The sequence below is a fragment of the Apus apus genome, chromosome 13 (assembly GCF_020740795.1).
Source record: "Apus apus isolate bApuApu2 chromosome 13, bApuApu2.pri.cur, whole genome shotgun sequence".
NCBI classification, from domain to species: Eukaryota; Metazoa; Chordata; class Aves; order Apodiformes; family Apodidae; genus Apus; species Apus apus.
In genome coordinates, this window is record NC_067294.1 from 16,194,927 (window position 1) to 16,212,827 (window position 17,901).

Below are 17,901 nucleotides of genomic sequence, written 5' to 3' on the forward strand. Positions count from 1 at the left end.
CATCACTTCCAGAATTTTGTTCTCCTCGTTCATCTTCTGATAAAGCACTGAGGTTTTTTTTAAACAAGTGTGCTGGAGCTTTCAAAGGAACCTGAGGTTTCAATTCCCAAATCCCATTAAAATCCAGGAGGTGTTTCAGTGGAGAAAAGCTTTTGCAAACCCTGAAACCCTGACTACCAAATAAGAGGCTTTCTTAGTTATTCGGGCTTTTTTCTTACCAGGTAATGATGTCCATCAGAGTACGGGTTGTAGCACTCTGGGTTCTCCCTTTGCATGGGGCCAAGAGAGGTGTAGATGGTACAGAACTGGAAGAGAGAGCTCTTGCCTCCATCCCCAAGAACTTCAAGAAGGGCCTTTGGCTGCAGAAGCTCTTGGAAGCACCCCTGCTCTCTGGAGCTGGGATGGCCTGTCCGCAGTGCTGGACTGGCTGGTGGTGGCTTTTGGGATTTCCTGGCCACCTCTGTCCTCCCAGGATTGGGTGCTCTGCCTTGCCCCAGCTCTTTCCCACTCCTGGGAAGGCTGTCACAGTTTCTTGTCCCTCTTACTAATCCTACAGAAGGAAAGCTGCCACACTTCATATCCTATTATTTGTGTGTCTAGTTTGATATTATTCCAGTATTCTGGTATTTTACATTTGTTTGTATTTGCCATGCACTGTGTGCTTTTCCAAGCTTCATTCTCCAAGGCAGGAGTTCCTGGTGGTCAAAAGAGACGTCCCCTGGTCATGGCAGGGAGAACTCCACCAGAGCTGGGCTGATACATCCATGTATCTCCCTCAGCATTAAGGGACTTCAGATAGTTCCTCACTGCTGAATGATGGGAATGTTGTCTTTATCCAGGCTCCAGACAGATCTTCACCTCCTTCCAGCTGGGCTTCCCAGCAGCTACTGAACTGAAAATACTCTTGCTGAAAAGGTGGAATCACATCACTCTTGCATCTCATTAGTGCTGGTCTTCAAGCCTCTTGACTCAGACTCCAACCCACCCAGCTCCTGGGTATCCCCATGGGATTGATAGTCCTGTATTTTCAGGAGGAGTGTCTCTGATTCCCGGTGCCACCCCTGCTGGCTGGCAGGGTGCGGTGCAGTCCCCGGGTTTCGGGGTGGCATCTGATTTGCGGGGGTTACAAAGGACAGCTCAACCATCACAAGGCAAAAAACTCGGTGAGCTTAAGGCACCCGGCAGCACAAGCACCATTTTAGGTTATTTTTTTCAGTGGACTGGGGCAGGGAGTGGGGGCTGGGAGGTACACCGTGTTGGGGTATATATACATATATATACATATATATACATATATATATACACATATATATATGTGTGTGTGTGTGTATATATATATATATATGTGGCTTTGTGCTTCCAATGAGGGCTTGAGCCTGGTGCTTTGTGGCTGACTGAATCTGAGCCCAGGCTGCTCTTCACAGTGTTCCTCCTGCAAGGCTGTAGCTGGATGTCATGGTGCTAAGGCTTGACTCCTGTCCTCCCAGGTTTCAGCTCAGGGCTGTTTTGAGGTGGCTCCTCTGTCAAAAGGCAGTAACTGCAAAGCATCCCCTTGCTCCCTACCTGTCCAGGCTGTGTTTCTTAAATCCCTTCTTACCTCGGGATGAAGTTGCCTTTTTGTATGTAAACTGGATAAAGACAGAACATGCACCACAGCCCTTCTAAAAATTGTCTTTCCTTTTACTGAGGGTTCAAAATGTAGAAATCTTCCTCAAATTGATTTTCAGTAAGAACTGCTTACTGAAACAACCCTGCAGAGATGCAGGAGACAGCAGAAGCAAATGGTGCACAGATTTGCTTGCTAGCAGTAGGGCTGAAATGTAGAGATGAGCTTGGTCTTTGTAAAATATCCACCTGGGTTTTTTTTTTCTTTTGCATCTCTGAAGTGAAGAAGACAGGGCCCCAGTGCCATGGTGTGCTAGATGCAGTGGGGCTGGGTGCTGCCCTTGCTTTTGCTGCTGCCTTCTCATTCACAGTCCTAGGGGGTGTCTAGTGGGTGGAAATGTTTCCCACTCAAGCATGCTGGTAAGTCCTTGGGCCCACTGAATAGGTTTCATGTACTGTGAAATGTCTGCTCCTTGGGGGACATGGGCCACTGGAGCAGGGCAAGGGAAGCTCCTTTCACTGGGGCACCTTCACAGCCCTACCAGTGAAAGCTCATGCTGCTTGGGCTTTGATTTGAGCTGCTGAAGAGCAGTGCCTAATCCAAGAAACAACCAAGTAGGACATGATTTTAATTCAGGCCTTTGCAGCCCAGGGAGTGCCCTGCAGTGCAGAGACCCTACCTGGCCTGTGTCCTGCTTAATAAAATATCATGAACCTCCAGCTCTTGGGAACACACAGCACTGGCTTTTGCAACTTGAGTATGCCTTATGGAAAAGAAGCAGCTTAAAGGGTTCACTTTCCAGTGGGCATTGGCTGTGCTGGCTGGGGTTTTGTTGGGAATCAGATAAAGCAGCAGCCTTTAGCAGTGAAGTGCTAGGTATGGGTGCAGAGCTCTTAATATTATATATACATACATAGACATTCATAACAACATGCAGTTAAGTGATACTTCTAATTTTCCCTACATACATGTGAGCTACCTCATCTATGCTCTGTGTTCAGCTGTGTTTTTCAAGGCTTGTAGCTCAAGATTCACTTAATATTGGTGTTATTCTCCAGGTAACTATCGAGATTTTAAAGATTAGAAGGCTTTGTCAGACCACTGAGGCACAGAACGTGGAAGTAGTTTAAACGAAGAGCTCATGTGGGATTGCAAATGAAATGATTTCCCATTTGAAACCAGAATGATCCAATGTGCCCTCTTGAAAACAACCTCCAGGTGTTGCCCTGGCAGTTCTTGCTGTTTGAGGTGTCCAGGTGCCTTTTGCTCTGGGCAGATCCAGTCCCTTTGGCAGCTGAAGCCCTGGTTGGGATGAAGCAGTGGGAGGCAGCTGTGCTGCTGGCACATGGCATGGCCTGGGCTGGCATCTCCTGTGATGAGTGTTTCCATCTGTAGTTGGCAGCTCTGCTGTGGCTGCTGTAACTTTCCCTGCTGTCCCCTGCATGGGGCTGCCACAATGCAAAACCCCAGAGTGGTGGGACAGGTGGTTTTGGCCACTGAAAGGACTTGAGTCCCTTCCCCAGCACATCAACAATGGCATTTCTACATCAGACTGCTCTATGAAGGCACACAGCAGAAAGCAGGAACTTCCTTCTAGATACTGTTGTCATCACTGGGGTGTGCAGGTGTCCAGCATCACCTGTCAGAGCTCCCTGTTCAGCCAGGCTCACTGTCTTCACCGTTTTGTCTCATGACACACGGGGCCAGCCTGCTCCTGCTCTCTGAAGATTTTCTTCTTGAAGAGCCTTCCTGGACTTCTTTGTCCTTCAGAACTCTCTCCCAAAGGATTCTCCCAACCAATGTCCTAAATAGGCTGAAATGTGCCCTCTGACAGTCCATGGTGGAGGTTTTGTTGACCCCCCTCCTCACTTCACTAAGAATGGAGAACTTAACCGTTTCATGGTTGCTAAGCCCAAGACAGCCTCTGACCACCACACCTCCCACCTAGTGAGGCACTTCCCCTGCTAGTCTCACCAGCTGTGTCAGGAATTTCTCTTGCCACACTCAAGGAACTTCTAGCCTGTCTCTCTCTTTTGCTTCCAGCAAAAGTCCAGTAGGTTGAAGTCCCCCCCTAGCTTTTGAGACTTCTGCCAGCCACTTGGAAAATGTTTCATCTGCTTCCTCATCCTGGTTGGGTGGTGTGGAACAGACCCCTGACAGGGTATCTTGTGGTTTCGGAAGCTTGAAAGCTTGAAAACCTCCCCAAGAAATCTAGGTATCTGTATTACAGTTGCTGAGTGTTTTCTGTTCTTGTGGAGGAAGGATAATGTGATGCTTTCAACTGGCACCAAATGTCACCTGTATGAAGGCTGAGCTTTCAGGCTTGGCAGGATGAACCTAGTCCCTCATGGCAAAAGAGCAGCAGCTTGGCATCATCATGGCCATGGTGGAGACCAAGGTTCAGGTGCCCATTTTCTGCATCCTATATCCTCAAAGATAACTCTGGGGTAGGGGAAAAAAGAAAGGTGATGTGAGCTGTGGGTGGAGCAGGAGAAATCTGGTTTCAGCTGAGGTCTGGTGTAGCCTGTGTTGTGCTGGCCACCTGTGGGAGACAAGGTGGCCTTTTCAGCAGCTGTGCTGGGCAGAGGCCATGCAGGCTTCCCACAGCCAACCTCTACCGTCTTTCCCCTTGAGCATGTGATTTAAGGCAGATTGATTTTACAGCCTTGCATTTGTGTCTGAAGAAGACTCCCTAAGGAGGGACAAAGAAACCCCTGAGGGCCTGACTCCTGCCCTAGGGCTGTTTCTGAGACAGCTCAGGTGAATTTTCTGATTGCTCTGAGTTTCTGAAGTCGGGAAAGCTGAGAAGGGGCAAGTGAAGCTCATGCTTGCAAATGACCACGAGCAGCTGGAAGTGTTAGGGAGGAATTAGTGCGTCCTGGCTTTGCAGAGCTGCCACGTGTGTTGTGCAGGGTCTCCTCAGGCAGCAGGTACTGGGCTTTCTGGGGTGATGGGCTGATGCACAGGGGAACTCTGGGCTTGACCCCACACTGTGGGTTGCCACAGCAGCACCTGGTAGCACAAGGTGGCATCCCCACCCAAATGGCTTAGAGAAAAAGAGACCTTGGTGATGATTAGGGATATACCATTGAGTATTTTCACATCTAAGCTTCAAATCTACCATCCTGTGAGTTTCCCAGATTCTGTTTGTACTATTTGTGTGTGGGCATCTTGGTGAGCTCAGCTTGCAGGGCTCGGGGAGGTGGCTCTGATGCTCTTGGCCACCCCTGGAAGCAGCCTCCAGCTGTGGCAAGGTGCTGTGGGACTGCCCTGGCAGGGGTGCACGGTGCCACTGACCTCAGCGGCGTCAGGAACTGACAGCACTTTGGATTTTCATCTCTTTTGACTTGCATTTCCATCAGGCCTGAAGTGTGAAGTCCATATGATGTAGCACATTGGTGATAGATCAGTGCTGGAGATTGTAGACACACTTGCTTTGGTCACTGCTTTCAAACTTCCTGATGTTTTCTGTGCCTCTCGGGCCTCCAACTCTGGGCTGAAAAACGCTGATTCGGTGTCTGAAGGGTCCCCAGTGATGAACTCCGGGGATTAAAGATGCTGCTAGGATTGGCGGCTGAGCACAGGGGGCAGTGAGTGCCTCAGTCCCTGCAGCTGTGGGAGCAGCAGGGCCCTCCATGCCACCCCGGAGGGCGCTGGTATTGGAGCAGAGAATGTGGAAAGCCCAGAGTTCTGAGCTATGGTTATGTTCTCACTTAACAAGGTGTTAACTGACGTTAGGTTCTCTTCGGAGAGTTAGACTATGCGTGGAGGTTAACAGTTCCTGGCGTTTTGTCTGCTATAAACGAGCTTCCAGAGACGGGGAAAGAGTTCCCGCACGCTCTCAGCGTGCGAATTCTTACGGGTTTGGGGGTGTTTTTTTTCTTTACCTGGAGCGAAAACCAAGGCGGGGGCAGCGCGCCGGGTCGCAGCGCGGGCTGCGGGCGCGTTTCGGAGGGTGCGGGTCGGGGGAGCGGCCGCTGGAGGGCAGGCGAGCCGTGCCGGAGCAACCGGGCCGGGCCGGGCCGGGCGAGCCCCGGCACCCCGAGCCCGCCGGCGATGCCCCGCAGCGGGAGCCGGGCCGGGATCGCTGGCCCGGGCGGGCACGGCCCGGCCCGAGCGGCTGCGGAGCCGGGAGCAGCGGGGAGAGCCGCGCCGGGGCTGCCGGGGTCCCGCTGCCGCCCGCCCGGGGCTCGCCGGGGACGGGGAGCGCTCCTGCCCGCCCGGAGGTAAGAGCGCGTGGGTCCGGTCCCCGCCGCGGGTGGCACGGGCCGGGGGCGCGGAGCGGGGCGGCCGGGCTGTGCGGGGATCCTTCCCCTGGCGGTGGCACTGCCCGCTCCGTCCGGACCCCCCCTGCCCCGCAACCCCGGCTCCCTCCCTCTCTCTTGTGGTTGTTGTTGTTGGGTTTCTTGGTTTTGTTTTTGTTTTTTTTTTTTCCTTATTCAAAATAATAATAATAGTAAGAATCAAGGCAAGACTTTCCTGGCCGCCCCTGCCCTCCCGGGCGGGCTGCGCAGGCGGTGCCCCCTTCCGCGCAGGCAGGCGGTGCCAGCCCCGCGGGGGCTGCCCGGGCGGGTCCCGCCTCCCGCTCCGCGCCCCGCGCATCGCCATGCCGCCCGCGCGGAGCGGGTGCGGGGCCGCCGAGAGGCTTTATCCGCCTGGCAGGGCTGGCCCGGGGGGTGGGGTGGGGGGGGCACTTGCTGATGATCGGAAGTTACTGACAATAAGCACCTTCATCCCCCCCAAAGGCGGAGAGAGAGAGAGAGGGAGAGGAGGAGGAGGAGGAGAGACAGGGGGAGAGGAGAGCTGATGCCTAAGCGAGTCACTCGGCGGAGGCAAAGCGGGCGGTACCACAACTTCTCGGCGGCGCGGAACGGCGCGGAGCAGCGCGGAAAGGAGCGGAGCTCGCCGGCCGGATCGCTCCCATGTCAGGGCGGCGGTGGGAGACTGCACTGCGCTAGCCTGAAGCCACCGGCCTCCCCCCGCTCCTCGCCCAGCGATGTGTTCACTGCTCTCAGCCTGCACTTGCCTGTAAGGATTATGGCATTTCTAAAAATATTTTTATTATTCTTATCTTTTTTACATTTTTAAATTGTCGTGGGTTGTTTGTTTGGGTGTTTTTTTTGTTGTTTTATTTTTATTATTATTTTTATTATTATTATTATTTTTTTACTTTCATTTTGGAGGCTCCGGTTGCGTTTTCTTTCCCATCAGGTGGTCACGGGGGAGCCTTTTTATTCAGCCCAGCATCGCTCTCTCGCACCCTTTAAAAAAAAAAAAATCGAGAACAAAAAACAAAGCAAAGCAAAAAAAAAAAAATCAACTTTAACCATTTTACCGCCTCATTTTGATCTTTTGTTGCCTTTTTTTTTTTTTTTTTTCTCCAGATGTTTACATTTCCTGCTGCTGTGCTTTCAGGTACAGGTACGTGTCCTTTTCTGTCCTCTTTCGCTTTGGGATGTAGAACAGAAACAAAGGCAGCGCGCTGACCTCGGAGTGCCGGGCAGTTTTGGCTTAAGGGCTTTCACTTTTTTTGTTTCCCCCCCCCCCCCCGCCACACACACCCCCCTCCCCTCCACCTCTAGTTTTTATAGCCGCATTAAAGCGATCCCCGCGCCAGATGCCGGAGTGTCACCGGTCCTGGGAAGGGGCTGCAGCTCCCGGGCGGTGGGCGCCGGAGCGGGCTGGGGCTGCGGGCGCTGCGCCGGTAGCGGGATCCTCTGGAGTGCATTAGCCTGGCTAATGATGTGAGAGGGAGTGCTGGACTCTCCTCCTTGCACAATGTTGATTGATGCACTTGCCTTGGAAGAGCAGGCGCTCTCCTGTTCGCCCTCCTTTATTTTTTTTTTTTCCTTCTCTTTTTTATTTTCTGTTTTTTTTTTTTTCCCTCCTCCTAGGGAACTTACTCCCCAAAAACCGATACTTTGAAAAACACGAGTTTCCTTAGCCAGGAGAAGGAGGCTGTCTGCTGCTCCCTCCCTATTATTCAGTAGAAAGCCGTCCAAGTCAGATCCTGCCTTTGATCCTGCCTCAGCAGGAACGGAGCCGTTGGAGGAACACCCCGAGCGCTGAGCCTCTGCAGCCCAGGCGCCCGCGGGACGGGGATGGCGACTGGGGGTACCAGGGTGGCCACTATCCCCCCCCCCCACCCCCCCCCCCAGGCAGCCCCGGGGCCGTGCATCTTCCCGGGATGCGGATTTTAGCTGGGCATCCTGGAGCAGACCCACCTGCGGGGCTGGGCAGAGCAGGTGCCCCTGCCCCGGTGCCTCCAACCCGCCGTCCCGCAGGGACTTGGGGGTCACTCCTGCCACCCCCTCGGCCCTGCTCGCTGCTTTGGCTGGGATTGCACCTGCTCGTCCTGTCACCCGGCAGCACTGAGGGATGGTCCTGGATGAGCACGGTGCAGCCTTAGGGGGGGGGGGGGGTCCATCCCTCTGGCCAAGCTATACCCCAAACCAGCCCCTTCCCCTGCTTCCCCCACCCCCTAAAAAATTCCCAGCCTCTTTCCCCCCCACCCTCCATCCCTGAAAACTGCATCTCGAACCTAACACCGGCAGAGCCTCCCCTCAGCGGAGCAGCCTCCTCATCAGGGGAAGGATCCGCAGCTGTAAATTACCCTGCGGTTGGAAGGCGTTTGCTGTAGTTCTCCGGTGCGTTGTTTTTTTTCCCTTACCACTCCCCCCTCGCCCCCCCCCCCCTTTTTTTTTTTTTTTGGAAGCCCGAGGAATCACAGGCTGTGCAGGGCTCCCAGCGCCGGCACCCGATGCAGCGGGGAGACATTTTTTTGCGCTTGTGCGGTAACTGAAGTTAATCAGCCCTCCAGTCCCCTCCCTCCTCCTCCCCCTCCCCCCCCCCCCCCCCCCCCCCCGCCTTTGGTGCTTTTAGTGAATCAGAAAAAGTTTGGCTGGCTGCCTGGAAAGCACTTGCTAAAATCTGATCTCTTACTTCAGCAGCCTTAAAACTTGGGAAGTTATTGGCATTTATACAGTTGGAGCTTGCAGGCTTCCAAAGCAATAAAATAATAATAATAAAAAAAAAAGACGAAGAAGTAAAAAAAGCAACCAAGCTCTGTGCTCTGGTGCTATTAGAACCATACTTTGCTTCATTTCGTGCTGATTTTGCAGCGTTTGGTGGGATGTGAGGCTGGGATTCACTGGGGATGGGCACTGTGGAGGTGTCCTGGGCTGTGGCTGGAGGGGGGGTGGGTCTCACTGGGTGTTACACCGAGAGCTCTCCACGATTAGTGGTGGGAGCCAAAACATGAGATTAGTCATCCTCAAGGGCCTTCGAGTGAGTGTTTACAGTATTAATGGTAGATGAAAAGATGTGAATGCTGTAAGTTTTTATTGCCCGTTTTGTTACACTTTCTTTCTGGATTTATTCACGGGATTACATGTTTTGAGCCTGAATGGGAGCAAGGGATTATAGGATTTCTTTTATTATGATCAGTTTGGGTAGGAGTTAGCCTTTGGTGAACCAGGGCAAATCAATGCACCACTGAAGTTTAATATTTATTTAGGCTAAAGGAAATTGTTTAGTTTTGCTTAAAGGGCTCTGTGTTGTATTGAGGAGATTTGAGAGCGTCTGAACTGGATTATATTCTAAGGCCACCTTTTGGCCTCCCGTGCAAGCCATGATCTGCAGGTCGTCCCATCTATTAGTCTTAGAACTAGGCTCCTCTGCTGCTGACTGTTACTCTGAGCTCTGTGTGCAAAGGTAAAAATCCCCCCGGCCTGCTTTGGGGCTGGAGGTGGTTTGGGGCAAAATACTGCAGCTCAGGTGCTTTGTATCTTCTGTTAGTTCCTCGTGTACAAAGGCTGGGATGTGTTGGTGAGCAAGGTGCCTGCAGTAAGGTGGTGTGGTAGCTCAGCTTGCTGGCTAAAAACTTTCTCGTAGAGCCTGAGGCCCCCATCCACAGCCACCCATGGGTGACCGTGTTGGGTGTAGCATCACCTGTGGGTGGGTTGTGGCAGCCCTGAGGGGTGTTCCCTGGCCTGGACTGTGCGATGTTGAAGGAACATGAGTTTTCAGGAGGAGGATTTAGACTCCTGATGAGTGAGACTCCTCCAGGTTCCAGTGAGGGACACCAGGGAGTAGTGTGGGGGGGGGTCAGAGGGGAGCACTGCTGGGGCACAAGTGGTGGGTGCTGGCAGCTGTCAACTGGCACAGCCATGAGAGCAGCCCTGAACCTTGCAGGGCTGCAAGGGGGACAGCTTGTCCTCTGGTCCCCTCTCCCACGGCAGCAATGTCCCTGACTTGTTTCCTTCTCTTGAATTTTGGGAAGTTCCCCAGTGGCTTGGGGTTGCTGCATTCCCAAAGGCAGCAGGGGCACTGGATATCCTTGGGGACACTGGGTATATTAATCTATTTATGTAGGGTGTGTTCTTAGGGATGCCCTTTCACCACTGATTACTAAACTCTCCCTCTGTTGCTTATCCATAGCATCCTTCAGTTTAATTCTCCCACTGCCTTTTCACACTTCCAGGAGCAATTTGTCCTCCATGTGCTGGAGCAGATTCAGGTTTGGCTTTGGAGCCACTCACTGCTCTTCCTGTGGGTGAGAAATCCCAGGAGCATCTTGTGGGATGGGGATCTCCCATGCTGTGATGGCTCTGGCAGTCCTGGTGAGCCCTTAGGACGTGGAGGTCAGGGTCACGGAACCTCAGGATCTCGGGGGTCCTCCTTTGCCAGGGCAGAAGTGGGCTGGAGGCAGATTTGGTGTAAGCTGAGCAGTGGGATGTGAGGTTTTTGGTGCTGCCCTGGTTTGCAAGAGCTTCAGCTCTTCTGCCCCTGGACCACCCCCAGTGCATGGTCAGCTGGAGTACGGGTGATGGGTGTGGGCTGCCCCGGCGGTGCCGTGGAGCAGAAGCTACTGCTGCCCTGGTCTCTTCCCTGTCCTGATAAACCTTGGCGTGTTCTTCTACATGAAGTGCATCTGTCTTAGATTAAGCAGAGGTCTCCGATAGGGCCAAATCCTTTGCTTTTATGGCTCTTGTAGGTTAAGATCCAGCTTTGGAATCTGATCCAGAAGCAAACAGGAGGTCAGAGGAGCGCATTAGGCAGCACTGGGCTATTTTCACATCTGCTGGTGTTGTGTAAGAGGCAGGCAGCCACGCACCATGCCAACAGCAACTTGTGTTTCTCCTAAGCTCCTGTGCAGCGACAGACAGTTATTGTTTGGGGCTTTGTAAAGTGAGACACAGAGAAGTGTTGCTTCCACACGTTCGGTGAGCCAGATCCTGCGGTCTGGCGGAGCCGTGCACAGCACATGTCAGAGGCGTGAGCCTGCTGAGCAGCTCCCTCCCTGCCTGCTCCTCCACAGCCATCCTTCCTGGGGGCAGGCAGACGCCAGTGTCACCAAATGGTGCCAGGGACACTGTTCTGGACAAGCCTTGTCACAAGGTCCTCGTCGCAGCCTTGCCACAGGGCATCTGGCTGCCTCTCCTGTGGGTGTGATGCGGTGCTGGGGACAAGGGTCCCTGCTCACCCTGCCCTTGCCTTCCTGGCAGTAGCACTGGTGGTCAGCATCGAAGGCGAGATTCTGGTCCCTGTGGCCCCAGCAGGGTTATGCTCATGTCTACCCTCTCTGTGGGTGGGCACCCAGCTGCTCTCACCCTCCCTGAGTGGCACGAGCATCTGTCTTGAGATGGCAGCCAAGGCTGCGTGTGCTGCTAGGGATGCAGGCTCTGGGATTGGAAGTCCATGCTGTGGGATAGGGCAGGTGCTACTCCAACGTGGTGTGCTGCCCAGCTCCTCATGGCAAGGTCCTGTGTCCTGAGACTCAGCGGGGACCCAGCACCCTACGGCTCCTGGGATGGGAGATCCTGCACTTGCCACCTCTGCTCAAGCCTGGACCAGCATCACAGAGTCCTCAACACAGCTTCCCTGTGCCAGCACCTGCCTCCTCCTCTGCAAGAGTTTCTGAACCCCCTCAGCTGAAGGTAGCGCTTGTCCATGAAAGCATCTGAAGTCAGGGCTGCTTTCCAGCCATGCTGCAGTACCTGCCCCAGCTCACCCACCAGCGCTTCTGCGGGGCTGCTGACGTGCAGGTTGTAGAAGTGATGGAGTGAAGGACAGAGTAAAAGTGCTCTGAGAAAGGCTGGGAGGCTTTACGTCGATTTTTCTGATCACAGCCAACTTTTAAGTATTAGGCACTGAGAAGACATGAGAAACAGCATCAGCAAACCCTGATTTAATTAGTGGAGGAGGAGCTCAGTGATGTTGATGGAGTGCATGATCCCATCATGGGCTGGAGTTGATGTGATGGTCCATGGCTGTGGGTCTGTGCTGCTGCTGGACTTGTGCTGGAGGATGCAGTGCCTGCTTGTGTGACTCACCTGGTCTGCAACCCACAGAGGCAGGATTTTGGCTGCTTATTTAATAGTTTGCTCCTGCTTAAACCACCTGGCTCTCCAGGAAACAGCTGTGCTGCTTGCCACAAGGGATTTTTATTCTCTCCCTGCTGACTCTTTGCACCAGTTTATGAAGTCTTGTGTCCCGAAGCTGCCCCTCGCACCCTGCTTCTGCTCCCTGGTCTTTGGAGAGACCAAGATTGTGGAGGAAGAGGAGACACCTTGGAGCAGTGGCCTGGGCTGGAGCGAGGAAGCATGGCCCTGCTGAGTGGCAGCAGCCTGTTGTGAGCTCTGATTCTCCCATGGGAGAAGCAAGATTAAATGAGCCTGGCTCGAGTGCAGGTAGGGGCCCTGCTCCTGCACAGCTTGGGGTCCAGAGCCTGTGCCTCCACTGGAAGCTGCCTGCCCTGGGCACACACTGCCTTTGCTTCCCATTGCCCCCAGCCCCTCAGGGTGCTGGGACAGGTCCTCTGCCTGCAGACCCCTCAAAGACATGTTTAGCAGGAAGATTTGGAAGGACAGAGCTGGTTTCCAGATTCCCATCCCAGCAAGGAAGAAACCAGTGTGTTCTCCTTGGTGTTTTCAGGTGTGTTGTGGCAGTGGGCAGCAGTGCAGGGCTGCTGCTGGGACACTTCAATCCCTGCCCCTGCTGGTATTGCAGTTTGCATTTTCAGAACTCTAGAGATGTGCAAGTTGCTTCAGAGAAACAGAGAAGGACTTAGTCATTGTTGAGGAGAGCTTGTAGAAGGGTACTGTGGGTGTGGGGTTCAGGTTTCCTCTCTCTGAGATAGTTGGATGCAACGTGGTTGTTACTTAATATTTTGCCTTCCTTATCACACTGGGCAGAGACAGAACTGGCTGGAGGTGAGGGAAACTGGGTCTGGAGCAGTGCTGGGTTTTGCAGGAGGGATTCCTGCTTGACCCCCCCACTTGTTTTCTGCTTGTAGAGCAGCTTGGTCATCGTGTACAGGAAAGTAAAGAGCAGAACAGGCCAAGGGTGACGCTTCCCAAGCCCTGCGGGTGTGTTGGGGATGTGCTTGTAGAGCTGGTGGTGGGCCCTGTGGTGAGGATGAGGCAGGGGGACCTCTGAGGGCTTCCCAGGGCTCAGGTAGGATGAACAGCATCCAGGGACTCAGGTGGCCACTCAGAAGATTTGATTTTGCTGTAAGCTGATAGTGCCGAGCTGGGCAGCCGGGTGAGCGGAGATCTCTGCTGCGGGAGGCTGAGCTCCAGAGGAAGACCCTCTTGGGACTGAAAAATCATTTATTTGGATCTATAAAGCTACTTCCTGGATCCTTGGGAGTGTTTTTATGGGTATCTTCCTTAGGAGCTGGGAAAACCCCTGTCACACTCTCTCCTCTCCTCCCTTCTCCCTCGCTGAGCAGTAACTGGTTTTGTTTTGATTTTTCCCGGGTATCACTTTAGATACCAGTTGTGATAAGAGCAGGTGAAAGATGTGTTCAGGGAAGAAAGTGATATAAAAGAGGGGGAAAAAAAAACAAAACACCAACAAAAAGGAGTGGCTGCTGTTAGTGCCTGGGCAGGGGGCCATGGGGATGGATACCTGCTGCCAGGGCTCTTGCTGAGGGTCTCTGCAAACTGCTGGTGTCCTGGGCAGGCTGGGGTAGGTGACACCCCCAGTGCTGGGCGGGTGGGAGCCCCAGTCACAGGGAGGCACCTCCAAAATTCCTGCGTGTGAGCCCTGTGCACGGCCCCAGCAGGGCTGCAGGCAGGAGCCCCCGAGGTGCTGCAGAGAGAGATGCTCTGCTGCAAAGCCTGACCTGCTGCCCAGACATAGGGGGGGGCTTCCACGTGGGGATCTGTGGCCCCAACAGGTCCAAGCATTATTTTTTCTCTTTCCTTCCCTGGGTTTTTGTCTCTTGATCACCCGCTGGGCCATACCAGCAGGTACAACCAGAAATTATCCAGAGCTGTGCATTAATGCTGCATACCTGGTATGTTGCTTCTGTGTCCTGGTACCTCTCCAGATGTCCATGGAGGATTAGGCATCCAGCAAAGCAGCTGGAGGGAAAGTAAGAAAAAAAAAAAAAAAGCACAAAACCCAACAAAATAGAAAAGACTGTCTGGCTCTGCAGAAGTATTTTCCTATTGGCATTCAGCAGCCTCGCCATAGCATGAAGAGAAAGAAAGGGGAACAGAGAGAGGAAGGAGGAGGCTTAGGCTGTCATGGTCTGCCTGTTTCCCTTTGTGTGAGCCCCTGGCCATGCTGGGGGCTGCACTGGGTGGGGGCTGACGTGCCAATCTTCCCCTCACCAGGGGCAGGCTGCGGGGCTCGTGCCCCAGCACCAGGCTCACCAGCTTGCTTTGACACAGGGATGGGCTGCCCAGGCAGCACTTGGACACCTCCCTGCCTGTTTTGCCCACCCAGGCACTTGGATCTCAAGCTAAACCACAGGGCAGAGCTTTCCACAAAGTGCCAGCACCCTCTCCCTGGCACAGCACCCTGCCCTCTGCCAGCCTCCCCTTACACCCTGCTGGCTGCACATGTTAGATTTTTTCATTAGAGTATCTGCTTTATTCTGCTGCAGCCAGGGGAAAAGGGGCTGTGCTGCTGAGTAATCCAAAATGCTTTTGAGGGACTAACCTTAAAGTGCCCTAACAGGGTCTAGCAGCATCCTCCTGCACATGGCTCCTGTCCTGCTTCACGGCCACAGCTGAGTGTGTGCCTGTTGAGCCTGCTGGCAATGCCAGCTGAGCTGAACTTGGCTTTGGAGGCAAGCTGGAGGAAAGGGGGAAGATCAGATGGGTAATGAAAGCCCCTGCCTTGGGGGGCAGCTTTTTATCCCAGGATAAAAAGCAGGGAAGAGCCCCTGCTCCCCACTGTAAGGCTATGGAGCTTGCCCCATGCTGGGATGGGAGGTGAGGCAGTGCTTCCCTGGGGGAACTGAGACAGACTGGGGGGCCAGGGCTTGTCCCTGGGCAGTGGTTGGGCTGAGGGGTCAGATCCTGCCAACATGGCACCAAGGGGAAGCAGCGTGGTGAGGGGCTGGGTCAGTATTCTCTTAGTGTTTTATAATCCAAATTACACTGAGATTGATGAACACTAAATCTTGGGGAAGGTCCCAGGGAGCTGTGTACTGCATGGATGCAAACACCAGAATGCAGCAATTAATTAATAATGGATTCCTCTTCCTACAAGGTATTTCCAGCACTCCTCATTCCTCTCAGTGCCTTTTTTACCTCCTGCTGCATATTTCAAATCCTTTTCTTTCCTGCTAAAATACTATCTTTGGCATCATTTTTAAGGACAGCTTGTTAAAAAGCTGTTGTATCTTTTGGAATACCCTGAGCTATATTCTGCAGCAATCCAGAATTAACAGAAAAAAGCAGGGAGCTGTGGCAAGCCTGGGAAATAACCAGGCTTGCAGTGGGCGTGCTGGGTGACTGTGGACGTGGCTGGTGGGATATGAAGCCCTGGGAATATAAATTAGAGAATGGGATGAAGGAGAATGCTGGGAGAAGGGCATTTTGTTGCTTGTCTGTTGTTGTTGATCCATTTGAAGAGCAGGATGCTCTGGGACACTGGCACTGCAGGGCTGCAGTGGCACAGGTGGGACTGGGGTCACCTCCTTCCCTCCCTGGGCAACCTGCTGTCCGTGCTGCTCCTCAGAATTGTCAGATACCAGCCTGAACTGGCACTAATATTTATTTTCCTCAAGTTGGATTCAAGCCTTAGGCAGAATTTGACTCAAGTTACATGCATGTACAACCTAACAGTGCATGGGACCAGGACTCCACTTCCAGCCGTGATTTCCAACTCTAAAATGAAAGCTGATTTTTCACCCCCTTAAGCTGCCAGGCTGTGAGGTTACAATCCTGCACGAGTAGCATCAGTCCCTCAGTGTGGGGCTGTACTGTAAGGCTGCATGGTGCAGCGTGGTATTGATTATCTGTAAAATAAATTATGATGTATGTAGTGCAGGTTTCTGACCCCGTGGTCACGACCTTGCGGTGATTGGGGAGACTTCCGACCAGCTGAGATCAGCATAGCAAACAGCCCCCCAGCAATCAATAGAAAAACCAGGAGGTCTGATTGTTGGGGCCTTTTCCAGAAGTGATGTTTGATGCTGTGCACACGTGGCATTTTTATCCCGGGGAATGGGCAATTCTGCAAACTTCACTCAAGGTTAGGTGGGAATCTGCCTGTTGGGTGTTCTGCTGTGTGGCACAACATGCCAGCCCGACCACAGGGCAGTGAGGGATGGGAAACCTGGACATGTTTCCATGTCAGGGTTCTCAGTGAGCAGCAAGGCTGGAATGGGCTGGGTGGGAAGGGAGGAGCCAGGGCAGCTCTGGCAGCACTGGCCAGTCCCAGTGCGCTCCACAGAGCAGGCACCTGCTTCTGGTGTGTGTTCGTTATGTGAGTTCAAAATAGTTTTGTCATGGAATCACAGGCTGGTTTGGGTTGGAAGGGACCTTAAGCATCATGTAGTCCCAATCCCCCTGCATGGGCTGGGACACCTCCCAGCAGCCCAGGCTGCTCCAAGCCCCATCCAACCTGCCCTTCAACACTGCCAGGGATGGGGCAGCCACAGCTTCCCTGGGCAACCTGGGCCAGGCTCTCACCACCCTCACAGCAAAGAATTTCCTCCTCATGTCTCACCTAAATCTCCCCTCTTTCAGTTTAAAACCATTCCCCTTGTCCCATCCCTCCCTGCCCTTGTCCCAAGTCCCTCCCCAGCTTTCCTGGAGCCCCTTCAGGCACTGGAAGGTGCTCTAAGGTCTCCCTGGAGCCTTCTCTTCTCCAGACTGAATAACCCCAGCTCTCTCAGCCTGTCTCCATAGCAAAGCTGCTCCAGTCCTCAGATCATCTTTGTGGCCTCCTCTGGACTTGCTCCAACAGCTCTGTGTCCTTTCTGTGTTGAGGGCTCCAGGTTATCTCAACCCCCAGGAGAGGACTCTTCTGACCTGCAAGCCGGACTGACTGATTTGTTGCAAAACTGTTGGCTAGTTTGCAGGGCTGCGTTTTGAGAGGTGCAGCTGCCTGCAGACGTGGTGATTGAGGTGCCTGCTCCAGCACTTTGCTGAGGTTGCCTCCTTACCTGCCTAGGTGCAGCTGTCCCCCCACCAAAGCCTTAGCAAGGTGGGGGACAGGACAGGGCTGTCCCCAAGGCACTCCGAGCACATTGTCCTTGCTCCTGGCCCTGCGAGTGTGAGCATCTTGGTGGTGCCCCTGGCACATGGGTGGGCTGGGCTGCCTTTGCTGGTTTGGAGAGGGATCCCCAAATAAATGGGGATAGTCTGGGAGAGAGGCAGAGGGCTGGCTGTTGTGCTGCTGGTGTGGGAAGGGCAGGCAATAGGAATTCAATTGCTCTTTCATTTTAGCAAAGATGAAGCTTGAATTTGTTTGCTCAGCTTTCCTTTCTTTGCGGGAGCCTGGATTCCCCAGCGTGCACCATCACCTTGCAGGCCAAGAAACTCAGCAACACCAGGTCAAGTCGTGGGGTTCCACTGCTAAAGAGAATCTGTGCTGACCCTGACATGGGGCCAGCAAGGCTGAGTTCTCAGAGCTGCTCTTGTCAGCCCAGTGGTGGGCCCAGGGAGGTGGGGAGCTACAGGATTCCCAGAGCAAACGGAAGCTACAGGCATTCCCAAACCAAATGGAGATTGGTTGGTACTGTTCCATGGACAGTGTTTGTGTGCAGGGGGCCCTCAGGGCTCCAGCTGCTCCTGCAGGTCCCTTTGCAGGAGGATGCTCAGAGAGCAGGGGGACAGGGACATCTGCACCCAGGCACAGTGCTTTACAGCATCCTGGTGCTGGAGGCATCGAGGTGAACTTGTGGTTCAAAGAAAGGGCTGGTGGGGCATCTTCAGATCATAAGGTCTCTTTTCCATGTTTACCCACTGCTGGCCTGGATTTCCCCCCAGCAGGCTTGTTTCCCACTACTGGTGGCTGCTGATGGATGCAGCCACGTGTGTTGGGCT

At 53.5% G+C, this 17,901-nt stretch overlaps 1 protein-coding gene across 1 annotated transcript in view; it reads left to right on the forward strand.

Annotated features, from left to right (window-relative positions):
- The first annotated feature begins 6,358 nt into the window (after window positions 1–6,358).
- FGF18 (fibroblast growth factor 18) overlaps window positions 6,359–17,901 on the forward strand; it is a 72,768-nt gene continuing 61,225 nt past the window's right edge. The window contains exons 1-2 of the mRNA XM_051631111.1: window positions 6,359–6,634; window positions 6,991–7,027. Coding sequence (XP_051487071.1) covers window positions 6,603–6,634; window positions 6,991–7,027 — 69 coding nt within the window. The 5' untranslated portion in view covers window positions 6,359–6,602. The remainder of the gene's footprint in view (window positions 6,635–6,990; window positions 7,028–17,901) is intronic.